At 39.7% G+C, this 23104-nt stretch overlaps 1 protein-coding gene across 3 annotated transcripts in view; it reads left to right on the forward strand.

Moving 5' to 3' along the window:
• The window catches only part of FBF1 (Fas binding factor 1), a 1798645-nt gene that overhangs the window by 721360 nt on the left and 1054181 nt on the right, over window positions 1-23104 (forward strand). For all 3 annotated transcript variants that reach the window (XM_044090504.1, XM_044090506.1, XM_044090505.1), the window contains exon 18: window positions 7601-7648. In XM_044090504.1, the coding sequence (XP_043946439.1) occupies window positions 7601-7648 (48 nt within the window). The remainder of the gene's footprint in view (window positions 1-7600; window positions 7649-23104) is intronic.

Genomic DNA, 23104 nt, shown 5'->3' on the forward strand with positions numbered 1-23104 from the left:
ACTGAATGGGATTTTGGTTATTTTCTCACACCTTTTCGTAGTGTTTTAGAATATTTATCACTGATTCTTGATTCATGCCTTTCATTCATACATTGATATGTATATATCATATGTTTGCATTTCTGCTTTGTCTCTCTAACGCTCTTGTATAATTGATTTTGACTATATTTTTGACACAAATGTTTGATTCTCTGTAAACTGTTTGTGTTTTTTTGGAGCTTTTCTCCTCGGATCTCCACTGAAAATGTGCCACAAGCCCAAATGGACCAACCCGGTTAACAAATGTCAATCAATCAATCAATCAATCAATCAATCAATCAATAAATAAAGTTCCCTGAGTCTAAATTAATTTTTTATCAAGGTGCAAATTGTCCCTTTTCTTCTCTTTGTCTTCCAAGTCTTCTTGAGGAGCACTTTTCTACTGTGTTCCCCCATTAATTTAACTCTCAATATGCTACAAACACTCTCACTAAACTCAGCATGGAATTCTGGACCCTGATCAAATCAACCAAAGCCATATATGAAGTAAAATAGCCACTCAGTTGAAGCATAACTGCGGAATCTTCTTTAACTATGTTAGAAACTTCAGAAACAATGCACAGTACTGTGTATAGCTGATAAAAAGCACTATTACTTACCTGGACCCAGAGGGCATAGCCTATCTACTAGTGGACTAATTTTACTCCTTCTCTCCTCCTGTAGTCCCATTTCACATAACCACATCTATTCTTCCTTTTTCATATCTCCCAAGAACAAACCCTCAAAACAGTATCCAAAGCAAAGAGCAAACACTACTTCCATATGGCTGTGTGGCATACCAGGCTCCCTCAGTATCAGCCTAAAAACAGGTGTTGTGCCAGATGAATGGAGGCTAGCAATAGCAATACTCATCCCCATGCACAAAGGTTTGTGTGTCAGTGGACCCAGGAGACTGTAGACCCATAAGCCCAGCCAGTCTCATCTGTAAGGCTGTGGAAAGGATCATTAGGGAGTTAATAAATAAGGATGCAGACAACCTACAAACTCTTTACTCATGCCAGTTCAAATTTATTAAGGGCAGATACTGCCCACTAAACCTGGTTAACTTCTTCAAGAAGGTTACTGAAGTAATGGATGAGAACAAATCCATACACATTGCATATTTAGACCTTGCAAAGGTGTTGGACACTATCTTACATTCAGGCATCATAGATAAGCTGTCGTAGTTAAATGTCAATACTTATGTAACTCACTGAATAGCAAATTGTCTCTCAAACAGAATCCAGGAAATTAGGACGTACAGCTGTACCTCCTCCAAAAGACCTGTTACTAATGGTTGTACCCCAAGGTTCAGTCCTTGGACTACTCATCTTTGCCATTTACTTCTTGGAGGTCAAAACACATGTTAAACATTTATGGCTGACCAAATTTGCAGATGACTGTATACTTGGTGCCATCATAAATTTTGCCAAGGATAGCATGATCTTCCATGAAGGCTTTTCTCAAACAAATAGCTAGTATAAAAACCATGGACTAAAACTAAGTCCCAAGAAATATTTAATAGTATCTTTTTTTGCAAGGATGACAGCCCTAGAATCATTTACAGTGACAGCACACCCCTTAAAGTTGATCCCATAGTTAGGGGTCTGGGAACATGAGTTGATAACCCTCTGTCTTTTGATCAACAAGTAGTCACTATTCTAAAGAAGTATTTTTTCACTGCACAGCCTATATCTATAGTTTGGCGACCACGTTGAGGGATGTAATCATTTCATTGTACTTGTCTGTCATTAGGCCAATCATTAAATATAATGTCCATTTTGGTATGTACCTGTCCAAACACTTGCCACAACTGGAATGATCACAGTGCTTTCTCACTAAAAATCAGGGGCCTAAGTCATAAAAAACATGCAGATCATCTTAAAGCCTTGTTCATCTTCTTTGTATAGTATAGGCTACTAAGAGGTGACTTCTGCCTTGCGTACAGAGCCTCAAAAAAACCCTCTCTTGTTAGACCTATTACATTTTTGTAAGTGCAATGGTAGTGTAAACACTTGAGCAAGGGATCTCTATCTCTGTTTCTAAAAATAAACAGGACATGTCGGAAAGTGAATATGCATCACAAAGAATACCACTTCTATGGAATTTTGTTCCACTCCACATAAAGCAAAGCACTTCTATTGCTCTTTTCAAATGTAATTTGGATTACTGGGTGAAAAACCATAAATTCATCCCTGGTTTAACACCTGTGATCCTCATGGAAAGGGACAACAAGTAAATATCCCAACATATCCTTGTTTCATACACAAAATATAAGGACAAAAAAACATGCACACACACAACAAGAATGCAAGGCTAAGTTTCTTAAGATCCTCACAGATCAGTAGCCTAAAAAGTACCTATGAAGTTGTGAACCTATCACGTGTTGTATTCTACCTTGGAACCATAGAGTTGTCTTTGGAGAAACTTATCCTGCCTCCCTTTAGGCCGCCTTCTTCTGCAGAGTTAAAATATTTCATTTGGAAAAAGGAATTTTTAGTCACTATTACCTTTGCTGTAAGTATTTCCAGGCTTCAGGCATTGTCTGCCAATCTATCTTACTTTATCTTTTACAAAGATATTGTGTCCATGAAAATTAATTCTTCCTATGTTCAAAAAGTGCCAGTAGGAGCTAATCTTCTACTTAGCTTTTCTAATTATGCTGACTGTGGGGAGTACCTGCTTCATTGTATGGATTGCACATTAACAGCTTACATTTTACTTGGGCAGAACAAAATCTATAAGGAAGGATTCTCAGCTTTTTATTTCATTAAAAATGGATATCACAGTTTCATAGACAACCAGTCTCTTTGATTTTTTTATACCTTTAAAGCTTTTTTTCTCAGAAATTTGGCAAATATTTACTTGAATTTATGAATGTTCATTCTACTGTAGCAATAGCCACTTTGCAAGTATTCTTTCAAAATAGTAGCAAACAAATGGACCCACTGGAATAAATGGTGCTAGTTAGCCAGAAAATACAAATAACAAATGTAAACCAGCACCAAAACATGACTGTTTGCATAAAAATCCAGATTTATTGTAGCAAGACAGGTAAGCGCTTTCACACATTAAATGTGCTTCTTCAGACAACAAAGCAGTAAAACCAGGCACATTATATAAGACATTCATTTACTATGATAAAATAATTAACCTACACAAGCACTGTTTCGATTAATCAATAAAACATTCTCATTCATTTAGAGAGGCCTCTGACATTCAAAGCCAGCTTAATAGAGGCCCTTTCATTAATGCCAGGAAACCTGTCTGTCTGCATAATAATAATCCATGACAGTTCCCTTTCTTCAGTAAAATTTCTAAAGTCACCACCCAAGTATTAGGAGTCACTATCTCAATTACCCTAAAACCAAATATATGCTCTCGTCCACATTTCAACATAATGCTTGCCAAGAGCATTGTGTACATCACCTTTATTTATACTGTTAACATGCTCTCTCATTCATTCCAGCAAAGACCTGTTGGTCTTGCCTATGTAGAAACAATCACATGCTCTACACTTGGCTAAGTAAACTAGCTTTTTGCTTCTACAATCAGCAGTGACAATAAAACAAAACCTCTTATTAGTAGATGGATGAACAAAGTCCACATATGGATCTATAAATGTGCAGAAATTTCATCTCAAGCAGCAACACATCCAAGGACTGCTCACTGATTCTCTCTTCTCCTGTGTGGAATTTTTGTAACACAACTGTCTCTTCAGAGACTTTTTGTTTTTAAAACTAAACCTAGGGTATTCACCTACAATAGACCCAATTGTTCTTAATAATTCCTATAATGCCACTGACATCACTAGTAGAATAAAGAGACATAGTTAGTATCTCCTTCTTCATGGGGGTGCTTCCAGTCTCATTAAATGAGTCCACTGTATGTGTAAAAAAGGGTCTACCTCTTCCCCTCCTATTTTCACGTGTAAAACGAACAACGTCAGCTACCTCCTTCCTCTTATAGCCCCTATTAATTAATTCCTGTTGAAAACAATTAATGTCTGCCTCATACAACGTATCTTCATTATTTAGTCTTGACAAACGCATACATTGCCCTTTGGCAACATTCTTGAAGACATGACCCACATGCATACTGTTAGTTGTAACAGTGTGTTCTTTCTACAGCTTTTTTTATGTAAAGTAGTGGTCAAATATCCCAGAGAATTAACAAAAACATTTACATCTAAATAATCTATTTCTGTCACTGAAATTGTAAAACTGAATGAAAGAAATGGCACAGTATTGTTTAAATAACATATAAAATCTAAGAGTTGTGCCTCTGTCCTCCTCCAAACCAAAAAAGGTCATCCACAAACCTTCTATACAGTACAATGCTTGATGAAAACTCAGAGTCAAAAATGTGTTTCTCCTCCCATGCAGCCATAACAATGTTGGCGTAGCTATTGGCACAACTAGTGCCCATAGCTACGTCAACCTTCTGCAAGAAGAGATGTTGACTGAACATAAAAATATTATTTTCTAAGACCATTTCTAAAAATAAACATATAAGGCCAATAGTTATCACATCATAACCACTTTTAGTTGTTAAAAATTCCTTCAACATTGTAATACCGTCCACATGCTGAATGCATGTGAAAAGCAATACAACATCCAAGGTAACCAAGAAATAACTCCCATCAAAATACAAACCATGGCCTCATATAAATTGCCCCAAAACTGCTGTGTATCCCTGAAAACTTGCATCTGTGCATTGAGAACAGGTCTTAACTTTTTCTCTATAAAAACAAAGACTGGCTCAGTAGTCCAGCCTCTGCCAAACACTATAGGTCTGAATGGGGGTCTCTCTTTGCATTTATGAATGTTGGGCAGTCCTTGAAACACAGGGACTACAGGATGTTCCACTGTTAAATAATCAAATAATTATTTAGAAATTAAACCACTCTGTAAACAGTCACTCAAACTTGAGTGAATTCTGTCGCACACTAAACTAACATCTTCATAAACCTCAGTGTCATTCAACATTTCCATCATACAACTATCATAAAAGACAGTATCCATCACAACAATGGACCCTCCTTTATCTGCAGACTTTATGGTTAGCTCTCTGCCCCGTTGTAACTCCAACAACGCTTGCCACTGGTCAGCATTTAAATTACCAAACATCTTTCTCAAACCTCTGATTGAACCTATGATTTAATGGCCGCCTATAATGATGGAAGTTTGAAAAAGATGTTGGGTAATTTAAATGCTGACCAGCGGCAAGCATTATTGGAGTTACAAAGGGACGCAGAGCTAACCATAAAGTTTAAAATGTTCAGTTTTTGTTGAATTTTCATGTTTTAAATGACTATTAAACGAATATTAGAACATTGTTGACCATATCAGGTAGACCCATATATATATATTATATATATATATATATATATATATATATATATATATATATATATATAAAATTAGTGAGGGGGTGTGGGGGCACAGCCCCTCACAAGAGTAAATTCGATAAACGGCATTTTCGAAGTAAGTGCTGTTTGATTAAATTACATTTCGATTATGTAATCAATCTATCAAGCTGCTGGTATAGAAGTGTGTGTGAAAAAGGTTTGTACAGTACTGAGCTTAGAGGTCTGAACACAGTGTACCCTGCTGGATTAGAACAGAAATGGATATAAACTGTTGCAATTGTGTAAATGTATATGTTTTAATAGTGGGAACTGGCACATAGAAGGCTAACTTGCAAAATTGCACTAAAATAGTTGAAATTAAATTGTTTTATAACTGCGCTATAAAAGTTAGTTTCAGTGCAGCAAGGAGACAGGATGTCTAAAACTAGGGAGCCTTATGCATTGTTTTGTAAGTGTTTTATTGTTTTATGTCTTCTAGCAGCTGCAAAGATCTGAGGGCTATGTATCTTTCACAGGGAGATGCTAATGCTGACAGATTCTATCAATGATTGTTTTTGAGCCTGGGATAGTCAGGTGACCAAAAAGTGGTGTCATGCTGCAAGTATCCCAACAGTAATATTTGATATTAATTTAAGAACTCCCTGAGAGAGAGAGAGAGAGAGACATGGCATTTTGTATTTTGTCTTTGACCTGGAAACATCTACTCACCACTTCTGCCTGCTTGTTGTTCTGTAAGTAAGTTAACTAGGGTACAGTGATTTATCTTAGATATAGTTAGGAATATAGTGAAGTATAGCTTAGATGTTTTAAGTATTTATTTGAGACTGTCCTGGAATGTTGTTTTAAATATTTTCTGTGATTTTGACCTCTGAAATTACTGTGATGATTTACTGAGTATTTTCTTGTTCTTTTATTATTTATTATTAAATATATTTAAACCTGTTTTGTGGCTGATATTTTTATGAGACATATTTAAGCTCTGAGAGTACTTGCATATGTATTTAGTGACACTGTGGGCCACTTCTAATACCCTTGCTCTTGGTCAAACTACCATTTGGATTAATAGTAGCATTACACAGTAAGATTGGACACCCTTTGCTAAGGGCCTTAAAGTAGCTGATAAAGAGTTGGCTGGTGGCAGTGATAACTACCTTATGGTTTGGGCAAAAGGGTGCATAACTAATAAACCTGTGCCAGCCTTTCCCAGGTGTGTGTGTGTGTGTGTGTCGGCTACTTGAGCAGGGACACAAAGCACTGTTTGGACAGAGAGGGTGCTGGAGGTCTTAGCTTGGCCACTCAGCTGAGATCTCAACTCTGTAGTTGTACCAGTGGGGAGTCTTATTGGGGATCTGGAGAAAGAGGGAGAAACCAGCCCCAGACTGACTGATCTCTGTGTGCTCTTATGGTAAATTGCATTTTACTGTGTGTACTTGTCATCCTCCCAGTGTGTACATTTTCCACTGTTGCCAATGGTGAGGATTGAGGCTCCTTGATTACTGAGCCAGTGTTGGGGTGTCACAATGTTTACAAAATACTACAAGACAGATGTAACCTCCAGGTCTAGGTGATCCTTTATTGCCACCATTATTTTGGATAGTCTTTCAAGTGAACAGTACAAGGGGCTTGTGTACTTACTCTAATCATGGAGCTGCACTGACAGCTTCATCTCTGTCACCATCCCTATCCTCATTCCTTGCTTCAGTTCTGACATGCACCTTTATTTTACTATGGGGTTTTGGGTAGAGTGACAGAGATTTGGAGATGGATCCTTAGGTGCTCAGCATTGTGGGTAACAGGGAAGGGCTAAGGTAGCCGGGATCATTTTAGGTGCTGGGCTAAGTTCTGCCAGTCTTAGTCTTAGATGTGACATAGATGAAGCTGCCTATGCAGATTTCCTTTTATGGTAAGTTTGCAGTTTTAATTTTTACATTGTGCACAACCTTATTTATTTATTGATTTTCCATTAGTGACTTCAGAAGCATACTGTTTCATGTCATATTACATGTTAGTACTGTATTTACAGACCATTGCTGTCAAACTTTATAAAAAATCATCAGTGTATTTTGTGTTTTAGAATGGGCAACTTTGCATTCCTGGGTTTTTATTGAATTTATGGGTAGAAGTTCATGTTCCGTCCCATCTGTGATCTGTAACAGAAGCCTGTTTATGTCTTATAAAAGATTTATTCATGAACCATTTTTTTTTTAACAGGTTCCCTTCTCTGCACAGCAGCTTCAGCATCTTTTATTGCAGCAGCAGGTAAGTCTGATTTTATACCTCCTGCTTTCTAGTTTAGGTGTTATGCTATGTTACATTTGATTAATGACAGAAATTTAATTAGCTTTTCCTTTCATAAAATATACCATTCTACTTTCCCTCCATCCTTCCCTGTTTTTCCTGTTTTCATATGATCCTATGGATGCTTCCTTGGATTCTCTCACTCACTGTCTACTACCTACTCCAGGTATCCACAACCCTCTCCATGTATGGAGAAATACTTTTACAGATCTGGCAAGTAACAGCACCCAAAAATCTGCTGTTTGTACTTCTTCTGTTCTCTGATCTTCCTGTTCAGGGTGTCTCCTTTTAATTTTCACAAGATCATCTTGTGCACTGATATAATCTTGCCCAACTATGTAGTAAGAAAACCATCATCTCCTCCACCCTCTGGTTGTATCCTTTCCCCTCTGTCTTCCACACTGGTTTGGTGATCATCTGAAGTCATTCCAGCAGCCTGAGGACTTCTGCCTATATGATCTCAAGAAATGCATGCATTTTTTCAGGGTGGTTCATGACTGATGAGGATCTTATAGAGTGAAAGCATGATTTGTATGTTTCTGGATTCTGTCACAACTGAAAGATAGACACCAGAATTTTTCTTAGCTGCTGCCACTACTCTCTAACTCTGCTCCTGGCATGATCATTACCTCAGATAATTTTTGTTCTCTTTTTTTTGATAGGGGCATACTAGAGTAACAACCACTGGGGCATTTTTAAACCTGATTCAACTCTATTCCCACAGTTGATGCTTCCTACTGGGGTTTGTTATGGTACAAGTGCGACACCTTATATCACTGAGCCTCCACTATTACATGTTTATTTATTTTTGTTAAGGTGGGTGAACCAGTCCTTGAACCCTTTTTCTGACACAAAACAAGTGACAGAGTACAAACATTATAAAATAAGCAAAAATATACGAAATTTACAATAAAGTACACTGAAGTACAGTGAAAAATACATGTAAAAGCTAGAAACACTGTTGCACATTTTATGGTGTTTCTTGTAGGCATCGTTAGTGAGACAGAAGAGTAATATTTTATATGTTGTATTACATAAAGCAGAGTTATTTGACACATTTTTTATAGGTTCATAGGTGTGTACTAGGCTAATGGCCCTGGAGCCTTTACAAGCCTAGCCCATAGAAGTGCCCTGACATCGTGCTGCCCGACATTAGTTCCCAGTGCCTCTATCAAGTAGAGCCGCTGGAGTGATCCCAGGGTGAATTTTCTATTTCCCATCCACTCAAGATTTCTCTTGAAGAGGGTCAGTGAGGTGCTCTTCTTGACATGTATGGGAAGTCTATTCCAGAGCATGGGCAGTATCTTGGTTATGAACCTGTCCCTCCAGCATGTTCTGTTGATTGTGGTAATGAGTTTGAGGTCTCTGGAGTGTGTGGTGCAGAGGGATTGGGATTTCTTTAGATGTAGGATTTCTAACAGAGCTGGGTCACACATGGCTTTGTAAGTCAAGCCGAGATCACCTCTTAGTAGATGATATGAGACAGACAGTAGCTGGGGTTTTTTTAGTCTGTCCATGTAGGACATGTGTTTAAGGCCTAGGATCCTCTTCATGAGGTACTTTTGTGGCCTTTCCAGCTGTTGCATGTGTCTAGTGAGGTACATCCCAAATGGGACATTATACTTGATGATTAGCCTAATGAGGAAAGATTAGAGAGAGAGATGATGACCTCTTTCTTCCTGGATGCAAAACCCTTGGTAATCAGATGTGCTACATAGAAGGACTTTCTGACCACAGTGGCAATGTGGTTGTCGAAGGAAAGGTTGCTGTCAGCCTGTGTCCTCAGATCTCTTATTACACCTTTAGAATTCAGTAAGCTGCCATCGATGTTGCAATTAGTGGGGATTGAGTTTTTCCCAGAGGGGATGACAGCACATTTTTTGGTATTAAGCTTAAGGCCATGGTTTCAACATCAGTCATTGGTCTCAGTGAGGCCCTTCTGTAGGAAGTCTACGTCACTTATGTAGTTAATAATGGCTCACAGCTTGCAGTTATCTGCGAACTTGGTTAGCCAGAGTCCCTCCGTGTTGGCATGGACTTCTGAAAAGTAGATGCTAAACAGGAGAGGACCCAGGACCGATCCCTGTGGGACTGCACTTGTGACTGTTCAGCAGTCTGACTTGAAGTCTGCTCCTTTCACACTGTGGGTTCTGTGAGCCAATTTAACCCACCTAGTGATATAGGGGTTGATGCCTAGTTTGGTGAGTTTATCAATAATTCCTGAGTGGGGAATGGTATCAGAGGCCTTGGCCAGATCGAGGTAGGCTGTATGAACTGCCTTGCCCTCATCCATAGCTCTGGTAACTGACTCAAAGAAGTCGACCAAGTTGAGCAGGCATGTTCTACATTACATATGATCTAGAGTTTGAAGATTCCTAATATCCTTGTTAATTGGGTCCATGATGATGCGCTCCATACCCTTGCATATCAGACTCGTCAGGCTAATGGGGTGATAATTCCCAGGGCCTGTAGTCGCACCCCCCTTTTATGGAGAGAAATGACTGTAGCCATTCGGTAGGGACAAAGCCTGAGATGAGGCTGTCATTGAACAGAGCACACAGATGTGGTGCCAGTTCATTTTGTAGTTCATGTAGAACACATCCAGGGATATTGTCAGGTCCCACGGAAGCTGTATTCTTGGCCTTGGGCAATGCAGCTTTAACCTATGCTGCAGTAATGCTGGGTGCCTGGCATTACTCTGGTATTGTGATTGGTCCTTTGGGAGGGGGGGGGTAAAGCTGGCACTGAATCTGTCGGCCAGTATGTTGGCAATATCTGTTGGCTCAGTATAGGAGTTACCATTGTGCAGTAACTCAGAGCAAACCTGGGTATTGCCATGGAGATTCTTGATATAACTATACAAGGCTTTGTGGTTGTTTTTAGTGTCTGCCGCAGTTCTGCTTTCATAGCTGGCTTTAGAGGTTTTGATGAGGGATCTCAACTTTTGTTGAGGCTAATAAGGGAGTTTTTCTGGTCTTGGGACTTCACCTTTTTCTGCAACAGTTTCTTCCTTCTGTTGTGGAGTTTATTAATGGCAGGGGACCACCAGACTGGCTTCCTTTTTTTTGAAGGAGAGCATCTTGGTTCTTTTGGGTATGCCTAGTTCCATGCATTCATGTACATATTTGCACAGTGCATCGGTGTATGATTCGGCATTCATGAATCAGAGTTTGTAAGCCTTTATAAAATGTTGTACAAGGAAATGTCAGTAAAAGAAAGGATATAAGAATATGTGAAAATCGATAAAGAAGAGCAATAATGCAAGAGGAAGAGAAGGGAGAAAAAGGATAAAGAGCAGAAAAAAGAAGGGTAATTATTATCTTTTTGTTTTATCTAAGCTAGGGAAATAGGACCCTAGGACTCTTTTCAATGACAACTTTGTTGCATAAACTATAAGGGCAACAAAAGAAGTACTGCTTTTTTACAGAGAAGTAGTCTGCTTAATGTACTGTAAAAAGATAATATATTGTTCAGCAGCACAAACTTGATAAATTTATGTAATGTGAACAGATTAATAATGATACTTAGATTGACCTTAGTGGAATTAGATTTAACCTTGATGGAACCCATAGCCATTAAGATCCCTGCAAGGCAGCAAGCTACATGTTGTGCTTTACTGAACAAAGATTGTTTGTCTGTTAGTCCAGACAGAAGCATCAAATGGATCCTGCCTATCAAATGCCCAAATTCTCACAGAATGTCCAGATTTTTGCTCATATTTTTGTCTGTTCCTCATAAAATTTGTGGTTTTCTGGCAAATCACTGAGGATTGTAGTCACTAAACAATAACACACATTAGAGTTTCAGAATTAATGTCCTTAAACTGCATGCTGTAAAAAAAACTGTTATTCTAGTAACTTTCTAAGAGCAATACTTAAAATCTATCCCTATTTTTGGGCCTTTCTCCAATGATTATTTTAACACAAGATATCTTGGGCAAAACCTAACCGGTTGAGAAGCACTTCTATGATGACCAACTGAAGTTAGAATATTTATTTATTTATACTTGTGTAATGGGTAGTGCACTGATCAAAACTGACCAATTTCAGGCTCAGCTTAGGTGAAATGCAAAACTTGTTCTTCTTCATCTTCTTTCGGCTTTTCCCGGTTAGGTGTTGCCACAGCAGAACTCCGGTCCGCTAATGATTGTCAGTAGATTTTTACAGTGCCGAGGTGCCAGCTCGACGCCCAACCTTCAACGAAGGCATGCCCATTTACGCATGTCTTTCGAACGCCTATCGGCCGTGGGGAAAGACATGCAGACTCCACACAGAAGGTGCTCCCGCCGAGAATCGAACAAGAGAACCTCTTGCTGTGAGGCGGCAACGCTACGGCTGCACCACCGCAGCTTCTCATTTCACAAAAAAAAGTACAGAAATGTAGAAATGTAAGCAATAGCAGAATAGTTCAGACTAATTACATAGAAAAAAATGTATATATCCATTACAGTGAACAAGCACAGTGCAATGTACAATCGAACAGTGTGTAATGTACAATACATACATTAGTTTCTAAAATGGGTCAATCTTCTCTGAATCTTGAGAAAGTAGAAAAGACCCGGAAGGGAAATAGGCTAGGTGATATGTCCTGTATTGAAGTGTGAGCATTTGGCTTGAATGAGAAAGTGCTTTTTGAATTGCATTCTAAATTTTGGAGTAAGTATTGATTTCCATAAAGTCAGTGGAGAGAACTTGCCAGAGAATGAGCCTCAGAGGAGAAAGCATGTGCAGTGCTCTGGAATTTGGTTCTAGGGTTAGTGAGAGATGGTGTGGCTTGTGAGTAATGTCTCTGGTTGTATGAGAGTTTTTTTCATGCAGTGTAGCTGCAAGGGGAGTAAATGTGTGGAGGTGGAGTAGTTTGTAGCGGTAGGATACCAAAAGTAGGTTACATCTTTGCTGTATGGGTAGCCATTTGGATTTTTCTAGGGTAACAGAGTGATGCTCACAGAGAGGTGAGTTTGAAATGAATCAGCAGATGCTGTTAGAGATAGCTTAGAATGTAAGTGTTTTTCTTGGAGGCAGAAGCCAAAATTTGGAGCCCATATTCAAGTTGAAAAAGGAGAAATTATTTGCCACTTGCAGACTGGTTGGGATAGAAAAGGGGAGAACATCTTGGCCTAGAAGACAAGGAAGTTTATTTTGGCTTTCACTTTTTCTATATGGAAATGGAAGTTTAGTGATAGTCCTAGGTATAGGAAGGTGGATATTGCCTCTATGGAATGTTTGTGAAGGTCAAAGATTGTTAAAGAGCAAAGGGCATAGTGAATTTTCTGTGGAGTTTTAAAAAGCATAGTTTTGGTCTTGAAGGGTGTGATAACTAGTTTATGAGTTATCGTTGGAACTCATGTAAGTTTGAATGGAGTTGGCATTGAATGTTGGAGTGAGAGTGACCTGATCAGTAAATGACCATGTCATCACTGTAGAGGTTATAGAGGTTAAGTGGGAGATGGGGAGGTCACAAGGACGTTTGTTAATGAATATGGAGAAGAGGAGGATAGGAATGCATACTTGTGGAAAACCTTTGGTAATATTCAGATTTTGATTGGGAGGAATCTGTTTTAACTCTGAAGTGTCAGTCAGTGAGGAAATTTTTAAACCAAGGAACAGCAACTAGACTGACAGTAATTTAATTTAGTTTGTTTTGAAAAAGATAGTGGTCAGTGAGTCAATTGCTTTTGTCAGGTCTATAAATAGGGCACTTGCAAGGAGGCCACCATCAGAGTTTAGCAGGATGTCATCAGTTAGGGACCAAAGTGCTTTCATAATGCTTTGTCCATGCCAGAATCCATGTTGTTTGGAGGAGAGCAGTTGGTACTGCTGGATATGGAAGGAGAGTTGGGTGTAAACACATTGGGTCTATATTATATTGTCAAAATGGCATTACAGGGAATGCCATTTTGACTACACATATAGAGCGAAATCCAAAAACAGCGAAAGCTCAGGTCAGCAACTTCTTTCCTGTGACATTGCCCTTTACCCCACTGTAGTGCGATCATGGAGTTGGTATATTTAGTTAGGGGGGGTGGGGGGACATGGGGAGCAAAGCCCCCCACTTTGAAATGTTTTAACTGGTGGGTTGTGTCTTATTGGTCTACCAATTTGTTTTCCTAGGAAAGAAATTGGTGACCTGGGGTTTTGCTGTTTTCGGATTTCGCTTTTTATGTGTCATCGAAACGACATTCACTGTAATGCCGTTTCAATAAAATAATGTAGACCTGACACATTGTACTACTGCGTATCCAAAATATCTAAAGAAATGGAATAAACAAAGCCAATATTATTAGAAAGAAATGCAGAAAAAATGAAAAGGCAACCCTACCTTTAAACAGTGGCTTTTGTCAGCAAGAAGGCTTGAAAAATAAGATAAAATGATGAAAGCCATGAAGAATGCTAAGTATCTTACAACTGCAAAGATATTAGCTTGTTTTTTTTTTCTATTAGTAAATATTCAGTGGAAGTCCAGAAGTCTGCAGCTGAAGGCAGTTCAGTTCTTTTCTGAATGAAATGAACAAGATTCATTGCTGATTACTTTTGCATGGAGATGAACTGTCTGCAGGTACAAGCAAATAATCTTGACAGTTCTGAGCATTCTTTGCTGACAGAAATGCAAAATTCAAAAGTGCAATTGTAAGCAGTGAAGAATAAAATTTGAAATTATGGGAAGTGGGTAAGAGATAGCAGCTATAATACTTTGATGCCTTTAATAGAAGTGTGGGGTTGACACAGTTTTGCAGCTGATAGTGTTGTCACCTCACAACAAGAGGTTACTTGGTTTGATTTTCAGCCTCAATGCCTTCTTTGTGGAGTTTGCATGTCCTCCCTGTGTTTGCCTGGGTTTCCTCTGAGTGCACCGGTTCCCTGCCACATTCCAAAGACATGCATTAGGTGGATTGGACACTCTAAATTGGCCATAGCTGTGAAAGAAGAGCTACCATGGCAGGGCTAGCCTCCTGGCGCTGCAAACCTTGGCTGTAGATGATTGTTACTGTTGAAATGATACCCCAACCCTATGTGCAAGAAAATGGGAAAATGGGTTTTGGATTGATATTTGGATGGGCGTACAATTTAGTTTATTGAAAAGATAGTAAGTGCATTTTTAGGGCTAAAAGCTATTTTTTTTGAAAGCATACAAGGAGTTTTTCCCATCTAGAAAGGGAACAGAGATAAAAAAGAACATACAGCAATCACTTTAAGTGGGAACTCAGGCTGCAGCATGCACTATAGCATGGATAACATTAATTTTAGGTTAGGTAATGCCTGTGGGTGCAGCTGTCAGTTTGGGGTAATTGTTCCCATCTGTAGGGGTAAACTTAATTTTTGTTTAAGATGAACATAGTTTTGTGTGTTTGGTCTAAGGTAATAGGGGATGATGTTTTCTGAAAATGTATTTAGTGTTTTTTGAGGGTCTTTATTAAAACAAAAAGTCTTGAAAATGTGGCATAGGTTCAAATAGAGATGAGAAGAAACAAATGTATAAAGATTAGCCTGCCAAATATTAGTGTATACATGTAACATGATAGCTGGAAATTCATATTCAAAAAAGCAGTGACATGAGTAACAAATGGGAACAATAGCTTATATCATAATGGCTGCACTACCCATATTACTTTGGAACATAAGTTGCCTTACAGGTACAGACAAAAAGGAAAGAGTATTGAATTATGTTAACAAATACAGAGTGAAAATAGCACTGCGGCATGAGACACATTTGGAAAGAAATGACCATGTGAATTTTACAAAGAAAAGATTTTGGGATGGAATTTCAGTGGAATATAAGGGGATTTCCCACTTACCAGTTAAAAAGAGAGGAAGTTGAGCAATGAAAGAAAGGAAGTTGAGCAATGAGTAGTGGGAATTATTTGCAAGTTACTATGTAAGATAGAAATATCTACAGAAGCTAAAGTGAGGAAGTGGGATAAAATGAAAATGTAGTTTCAAAAGTTGGTAGAAATAAAAGAGAGAGATGCTTAAAAAGTAATAGGAGGAGCTGACAAAGATTAATTTATTGTAGAATAAGGGAAATCTCACAGAACAAGAACAGGCATAAATGCAGAGTGAGAACATAAGGGAATATCTTGATAATATGCATGAATTTAGAAAGATTGTTGTTAAGCAACTATTTAGATAAAAACTCCAGACCACAAAAACTCTTAGCGCAACAACTTACACAACCAAAAGTAGAAAGAGTTGTCACTAAACTTAGAGAGCCTATAGCAAGAAAAATAACCAGAGATCCTGTAGAGGTATTAGAGATATTTCAGAAATTATGTAAACATTTGTATAAAACAGAGAAATATAGAAATGAAAGCACAAATGGAGATATTTGTAGAAGACTAAATTATGCCAAGAATTGAGGTGGATGAGGCTCAACAAGGAACAGTTACAATAGGCGGCGATGAGATAAAAATGGTGATGTATAATCAATCTTCAGGAAAGTCTCCAGGAACAGATGATATTTTTGTGGAAGTTTGGAACTTAGAAGGGAAGAAAGTGATAATGATCTAGATAATTTTAACAGTATTTTAAAATGAGGGGCAGCACCAGTAACTTGGAAGAAAGCCGTAGTACCTGTATTACCTATTGATGTCAAACACCCATCAGACCGAGCTTCATATAGACTCATTTCAGTTTTAAAACTAGGATTATAAAGTGTTTATATCTGTATTAGCTAATAGAATGGCAAAAAGTTTGCCAAAATAGATGTGGATCAATGCAGTTTTGTGGAGAGGAGTCAAACATTTTTCAACATTAAGAGAATGACAATGATTCAGATGGAAGCAGAATGTAAGAAAATACTGCTGTTATAAGTGAGTCTCAATACATAGAAAACATTCAGCAGAGTAAGCTGGGATTTAATGAGTCTGGCAATGTAAGCATTTCCGTTTACTGATAAAATTATAAGATTAATTAAGAGGATATATGAAAGATTGGAGGCAAGAAATAAAGTGGGAGGGTTCCTCTCTGATAAGTTATGTTTGAACAGAGGAACCAGGCAGGGATATCATTCCTGTTTCCCCTTTGTTACTTGGTTTATATTTAGATCCATTGGCAAAGAAGAGACTCAGAAATGAAAGGATGTAATTGGTATGGTAATCAAGAAAAGTTGACTTTATTTGCAAATTATATTTTGTAATTTATTAATCCAGAAAGGACATCTCAGCGTTTTGGAACATTTTGAGACAGTTTCATGTCTTTTCAGGATGTAAAATTAATGAAGATGAAGCAAAAGCTATAGCCATATGTGACAAAGGGAGATACTGCCAGCACAGCTGTTTGGAATTTTGTAAAAAATTATATGTCATTTGTGAGCATAAACATGATTAATATAAGATGCTTGTGTTACAAATATATAAGAACTGTATGTCATGTATATATCAAACTGCAGGTGCAGATGTGTGTGTTGAAAAGGTTTTTGTAAAAGTGCTTGAAATGTAGACAGTGTACCCTACTAGAAGGGAACAGAAATGTACATGCACTATTGTAACTGTTTAAATGTATATATTTTAACAGTGCAAACTGGAACTCAGGAGGCTAACTTCAGTCTAGCAAACTTCAGAAAAAATAGCTGAAATTAAATTACTTTATGGGAGCTAGAAACAGAATGTCTATACTACAGAGCTTTTTCTATTGTCTTTAAGGTGAAATAATTACTAGTTTTGAAATGTGAAGGGATGCAATTTTTTTTTACATCCACCATCTGCCTAAGATCTGAGGTCTATGTATTTTCACAGTTAGATGCTAAATGCTACCAGCTGCCATCAATGGTTGTTTTGGGCCTGGGAAATAGGAGTCAGATGACAAGCAATGAAGTCATTCTACAAGTTATCCCAGCAGTAATGTTTGAGATATTCATTTGGGAAGTCTCTTACAGAGTCACAGCAGTCTGTATTGTCTCTTTGACCTGACGACAACTAGAAGATCCATTTACCACATCTGCCTTGCTCTATAGTAAGTTACTAGGGAATAGTATAATTCTCTTAGATATAGTCAGGAATATAGCAAAGCTTAATTTAGATATTTTTCTTTATGTTTTTGAGACTGTCCTGCAATGTTGTTTTAAATAGTTCTTGTGATTTTTAATTCTGATGTCACTGTGAATATATATTTAGTATTGTCTTGATGTTCTTCGTGTTTCACTGTTGCAGTCATCACATTTGGGTTATCTGCCTGCAGGTAGCCCTCAGCCAGCCTGAATACCAGAGTCTTGGGATTTCTGCATCGGATGCTGTCGCTTCTTCCATGACTTCAGGTTGTCAGGGGTATAAAGCATGCAGACAATGCCATTACATCAGTCTTTCTTGCTGTGCAGTGCCCGAAGCAGAAGCAGTTCGTAAGTGCCGGTCAGCCGACTCCTGAAATTATCGTTTTTCAAGTTTCAGACCTGAAGTCTTCTAAAAGATAAGTACCCTGTTGGGGATCCTTTTTTCTAACTCTAACCGGTGTCAGAAAAAATTAATAGTTATCTTGCCTGTGGAAAGCAAATACCTCACAGAGATTTTCATTCTTACTGCGTCACCTGTTTAGGCCCAGAGCACGACGTCCCTTGCTGTCTGTTTTGTGCCTTGTTCAACGCCCAAACTATTTATCGTCAGGATATTTTTGTAGCTAAATTCTTTTGCTCTCGATCTCCATACTCCAAAATGACTTCATAAGCCATCCGACTACTGATCTTCTGAAAAAATGAAAGGATAAAGACAGAGACAGACCGCATAGGTCCAAGGCTGCCGACGACTCTAACTTTAAGCTAGTCGCCAGTCCATTGGTACTCAGTGAGGCACTTTTGCAGCCCCTGATACCCGCTTCTACAGATTCGCAGGCCTCTACTGAGACCCATTCGGAGTCTGGTATACCACGAGATGCTTCTTCGACTATGGAACCTGCGGATGTCTCTACCTTGGATGGGTCCGGAGCCGCTGTGCAGGCACCGGCTTCTGAGGGTGTTTTCAGCCTTCCGATTTTCATATTAAACCAACGACTTCCTTTCAAACCAAAAATACCGAATTTCTCAGGCCTAAAGTTTACACTACACCTAGGAAACTGGTGACCAAAGCGCATTCTAAGGCCCACATGCCACAAAAACAAATGATTAGAATGGCTGAGGACCTCATTACTTTAATTAGGGGAAGTCAGCCTTCCCCCTCAAAAAGACCCACAACTGATTTTCTTTCTGATTCTTCTGATCAGGATTACTGTGATCCTTCTGATTTCCAGGCCATACCCTTATCTACCTATGAGGATTCTGATGCAGAGGATTCCATTTCTTCTGCTTCCTCTCCAGAAGATATTTCCTTTGGTGAAACTCTGCACATCCTTCGAGAACATTTCCACTGGGAGAGCCAGGACTACTCCCAGTCCAAAAAGGGAATTTTAAGCTTGCCTCAGCACTGGCCTCTAGCTATCCCTCCTGTTCTGGAAATTGTAGATGATGACTTCCTGGAATCCAGATTTACCCCTGATACCTTGCCTCCAGCTCCCAGGAAACCTGACAGATACTATAGAGTGCCTAACTCCCACAAATTCCTTTTTAGGAATCCTACTGCGGATCCAGACACCATTTCCCAGGGACCTAAAGGCATTAAGGCTACAACTGCCAAAAATCCTACCCCTACGGACAGATGGGGAAAAAAGGTATACACCTCTGCTATGCTTGCCATTAGGGCTTTAAATTGCCAGTTTCATATGTTAAAGTATCAGCAGCATATTATGGAGCTAATTAAACAAAACATTTTGTTGATTCCTGGTTGTGCAGAACACAAAGATTTACAAGGGTTAATGCATTCTGCTAACCACATTGGTAAACATACTTTGCAATGTGGGTTTGATGCTTTAGAAGCATCTTGCAGGGCTGCTGTCACTGGGTCTGTTCTTAGAAGACATGCTTGGCTTAAGGAACAGAACTTGCCAGATCATTTTAAAGCAAAATTACTGGATGCACCATTAAATCAAGAGCTTCTATTTGGTAATAAAACGGAAGAAATCCTCAAAAGAATGGAGGGAGGAGAAAGCTAAATCTATGCAAACTGTTAAAGATTTTTACAAGTACAGCCACCTAGATTCAGTAGGCATTGGCCTTCAAAAACTGGTCTTTTCCAGTCCCTTCCAGGCCTTCTCAGTCCAAACCCAGGGGCACCTAGACTTCAGTCTCAGGTTATGCACAGATCTAAGCAATGGAGAGCTCCCACGTCCAAAACAGGGGGTTGTAAGCCTCCATCCTATGGTAAAATTGCACAATGACTTATCCTTAACTCTTCCAAGCCTTGCCCAAGTACTTGCACCTTTAGGAGGGAAACTTACACTGCATGCCAAAAACTGGCAATACATTACCCAAGGCAAATGTGTCTTAAACATTGTTTCCCAGGGATACAGATTCCAGTTCCACTCACTCCCATCCGTAAGCAGATGGCCAGACTTCCCCCGAAACCAGTGGGCAGAGGCCCAAAAATAAGTACTTTCTCTTCTCGATATCAAGGCTATTCAGCCTGTCCCAGAAGAAAAGAGGGGACAAGGTTTTTCCTCCACACTGTTTGTGGTCCCCAGAAAAGAAAACTCTTGGCATCCTATCCTGGATTTGTCTATTCTCAACACCTTTTTGGTGGTTCAAAAATTCAAAATGCTAACTCTCCAACAGCTGCTTCCTATGCTAGCCAAGAACACCTGGCTAGCAACCCTAGATTTAAAAGAAGCTTATCTGCACATCCGAATAAGGGAATCTTGCAGGAAATACCTACACTCAGTTATCTGCACTTCCCTTTGGCTTATCTACTGCACCCAGGGTATTCACAAAGTACCTAGCTCCAGCCATTGCATATTGCAGGCAGAGAGGAATTCAAATTTACCCATACTTGGACAATTGCCTGATTCAGGCAGACAGTCAGGAATTGCTACTTCAGCACTTGGCATTTTAAAGAGACTTCTAACATCACTGGGGTACACCATCAATGAAAAGAAATCACAACTGGTACCCAGCCAACAGATTGTATTCCTGGGAGCAAGCTTGAACACAACTTCCCAGATGGCATTCCTCACTCCAGAGAAACAAATTTACTTGACAAACCATTTCAATCTACTGGCCACCAAAACCCGGCTATCTGCAAGAAAAATACTGCAAGCCCTAGGGTTCATGGCCTCTTGCATTCTACTAATTCCATATCCGAGACTGCATATGAGAAAACTTCAATGGTACCTAAAAAGTCTCTGGTGTCAACATTCTCAGGACCAGGAAACAAAGATTCCTATCATTCCTTGCCTAAGGACAGAGTTCCTTTGGTGGGCAGAGGCCTGCAACCTCAACAAGGGACTCCTTTTCACTGTACCAGCTGCCACCCAAACTCTAACAACAGACGCATCAGACTATGCATCGGGGGCCACCCAAACCCTAACAGATGCATCGGGGGCTCACGTGGCAGGGCAGTGCATTCAGGGCAAATGGAACCCAAAGCAAATGCACCTGCATATCAGTCAAAAAGAAATGTTAGCTGTACAGAATGCTCTGACAGCCTTCAAAGACCTTATTCTTCCAGGACACCTACTGGTAAAGACAGACAACACCACAGTTATGTGGTACATAAACAAGTAGGGGGGAACCCATTCCTACCCACTCTGCAGACTAGCCATGGCTTTGTGGAACACAGCCTTGAGCAACCAAGTGTACTTACAAGCTCAATTCCTGCCAGGCAAACTAAATTCACTGGCAGACGACTTAAGCAGAAATCTCATGGACCCACACCAGTGGAAACTGGAACCCAAAATATTCAAGCTTTTTAGGAACAGGTGGGGGACACCAGAGGTGGACCTTTTTGCTTTCCCAAAGAACTATCAGTTGGGCAAATATTGCACCAGAACTCCCCACAACCAAGCTTGGAATGTGGATGCCCTGTCCTTCACCTGGAAAAGCTTCTCAGTCTATGCCTTTCCCCCTCTGCCACTCCTCTTGAAGGTTCTACTAAAAATCAAACCGGATAAGCCAAGGACAATCCTGATTGTGCCAGACTGACTACAATAGCACTGGTACCCTCTTTTGCACAGTATGACAGTGCTACAACCATGGCACCTGCCTCAGACTCCTTCCCTGCTGTCCCAGCAGGTGGGACAGATTATGCACCCTACGCTACAGACTCTGAACCTTACAGCCTGACCAATCCCCTAAATTCAGCACCAGCAACCCTCAGTAAGCAGGTGCTGGATGTCATTCCTGAGGCAAGGAGGCCTAGTAATAGAAAATCCTATTCTGAAAAATGGAAAATATACTGTTCCTAGAGTCAGTCTCAGGGAATGGGCACAACTGTGCCCAGCTTACCTCATGTACTAGATTACTTAACAGAAATGATCCACAAAGGCCTATCCTTCTCTTCAATTGAGATTCATGCCTCTGCCATCTCAGCTCATTATAATACTGAGCCACCCCTCTTCTCTCATCCTGTGGTAAAACAGTTCCTGAGAGGAGCCAAAAATTTAAGACCCCCCAGGAGTGCTCCCACTCCAGCTTGGGACCTTAACTTTGTATTAGAAAAGCTCACACTTCCGCCCTTTGAATCTGCGACCACAGCAGAGTTAAAATTCCTCTCATAGAAAACAGCTTTACTTCTTGCCATCACTTCAGCAAGAAGAGTGTCTGATTTGCAGGCCCTTATGGCAGTGGAACACTTCATTATCTTCCATGCAGACAGAGTTTCCCTCAGAACTAACCCATCTTTTATGCCCAAGGTGGTGTCTAGTGTGGCTTTAAACCAGTCCATTCATTTGCCAACCTTTTTTCCTAATCCTCAGAGTAAAGGGGAAAGGATCCTGCATTCCCTGGACATGCACAGGCAGCTTAGGTTCTATCTGGACAGGACTAAACCTCTCAGAAAATCTGACCAGCTGCTAGTCAGCTTTGCTGCAGGGGCAGAGAGCAAGGCCATTTCAAAGCAAACAATTTTTAAATGGATAGCACACTGCATCCATTTCTGCTACAAGCACCATGGGAAACCTACCCCACAGGGGATCAGAACTCATTCCACTAGGGCTACATCTACCTCTATAGCATTTTACAGGGGAGTCCCTATCAGGGACATCCTGGAAGCTGCAACCTGAAGCTCTGTGCACACCTTCACCAAGCACTACCACTTGCCTATATTTTCTAAATCCAGAGCTGGATTTGCCACAGTAGTCTTACAGGGCCTGATTGCCAGCCCTAATGCTTCATAACTACCTCCACCCTTCCTTAGCTTTGGGAATCAACCCAAATGTGATGACTGCAACAGTGAAAAATGAAGAACATAGTACAGTTGTGTACAGTTACCATAAATGTAGATGTTCAAGTATATTCACTGTTGCAGTTCTGGTTACCCTCCCTCCAGCCTCCTGACTTATCTTGACTTCTATCCTATCTTTTTTGTCTGCCATATCATTGGTATTTGTTTTTTGCTGGGGGTATTAC

The sequence above is a fragment of the Protopterus annectens genome, chromosome 12.part0, assembly GCF_019279795.1.
Source record: "Protopterus annectens isolate FY-2018-M chromosome 12.part0, PAN1.0, whole genome shotgun sequence".
NCBI classification, from domain to species: Eukaryota; Metazoa; Chordata; order Ceratodontiformes; family Protopteridae; genus Protopterus; species Protopterus annectens.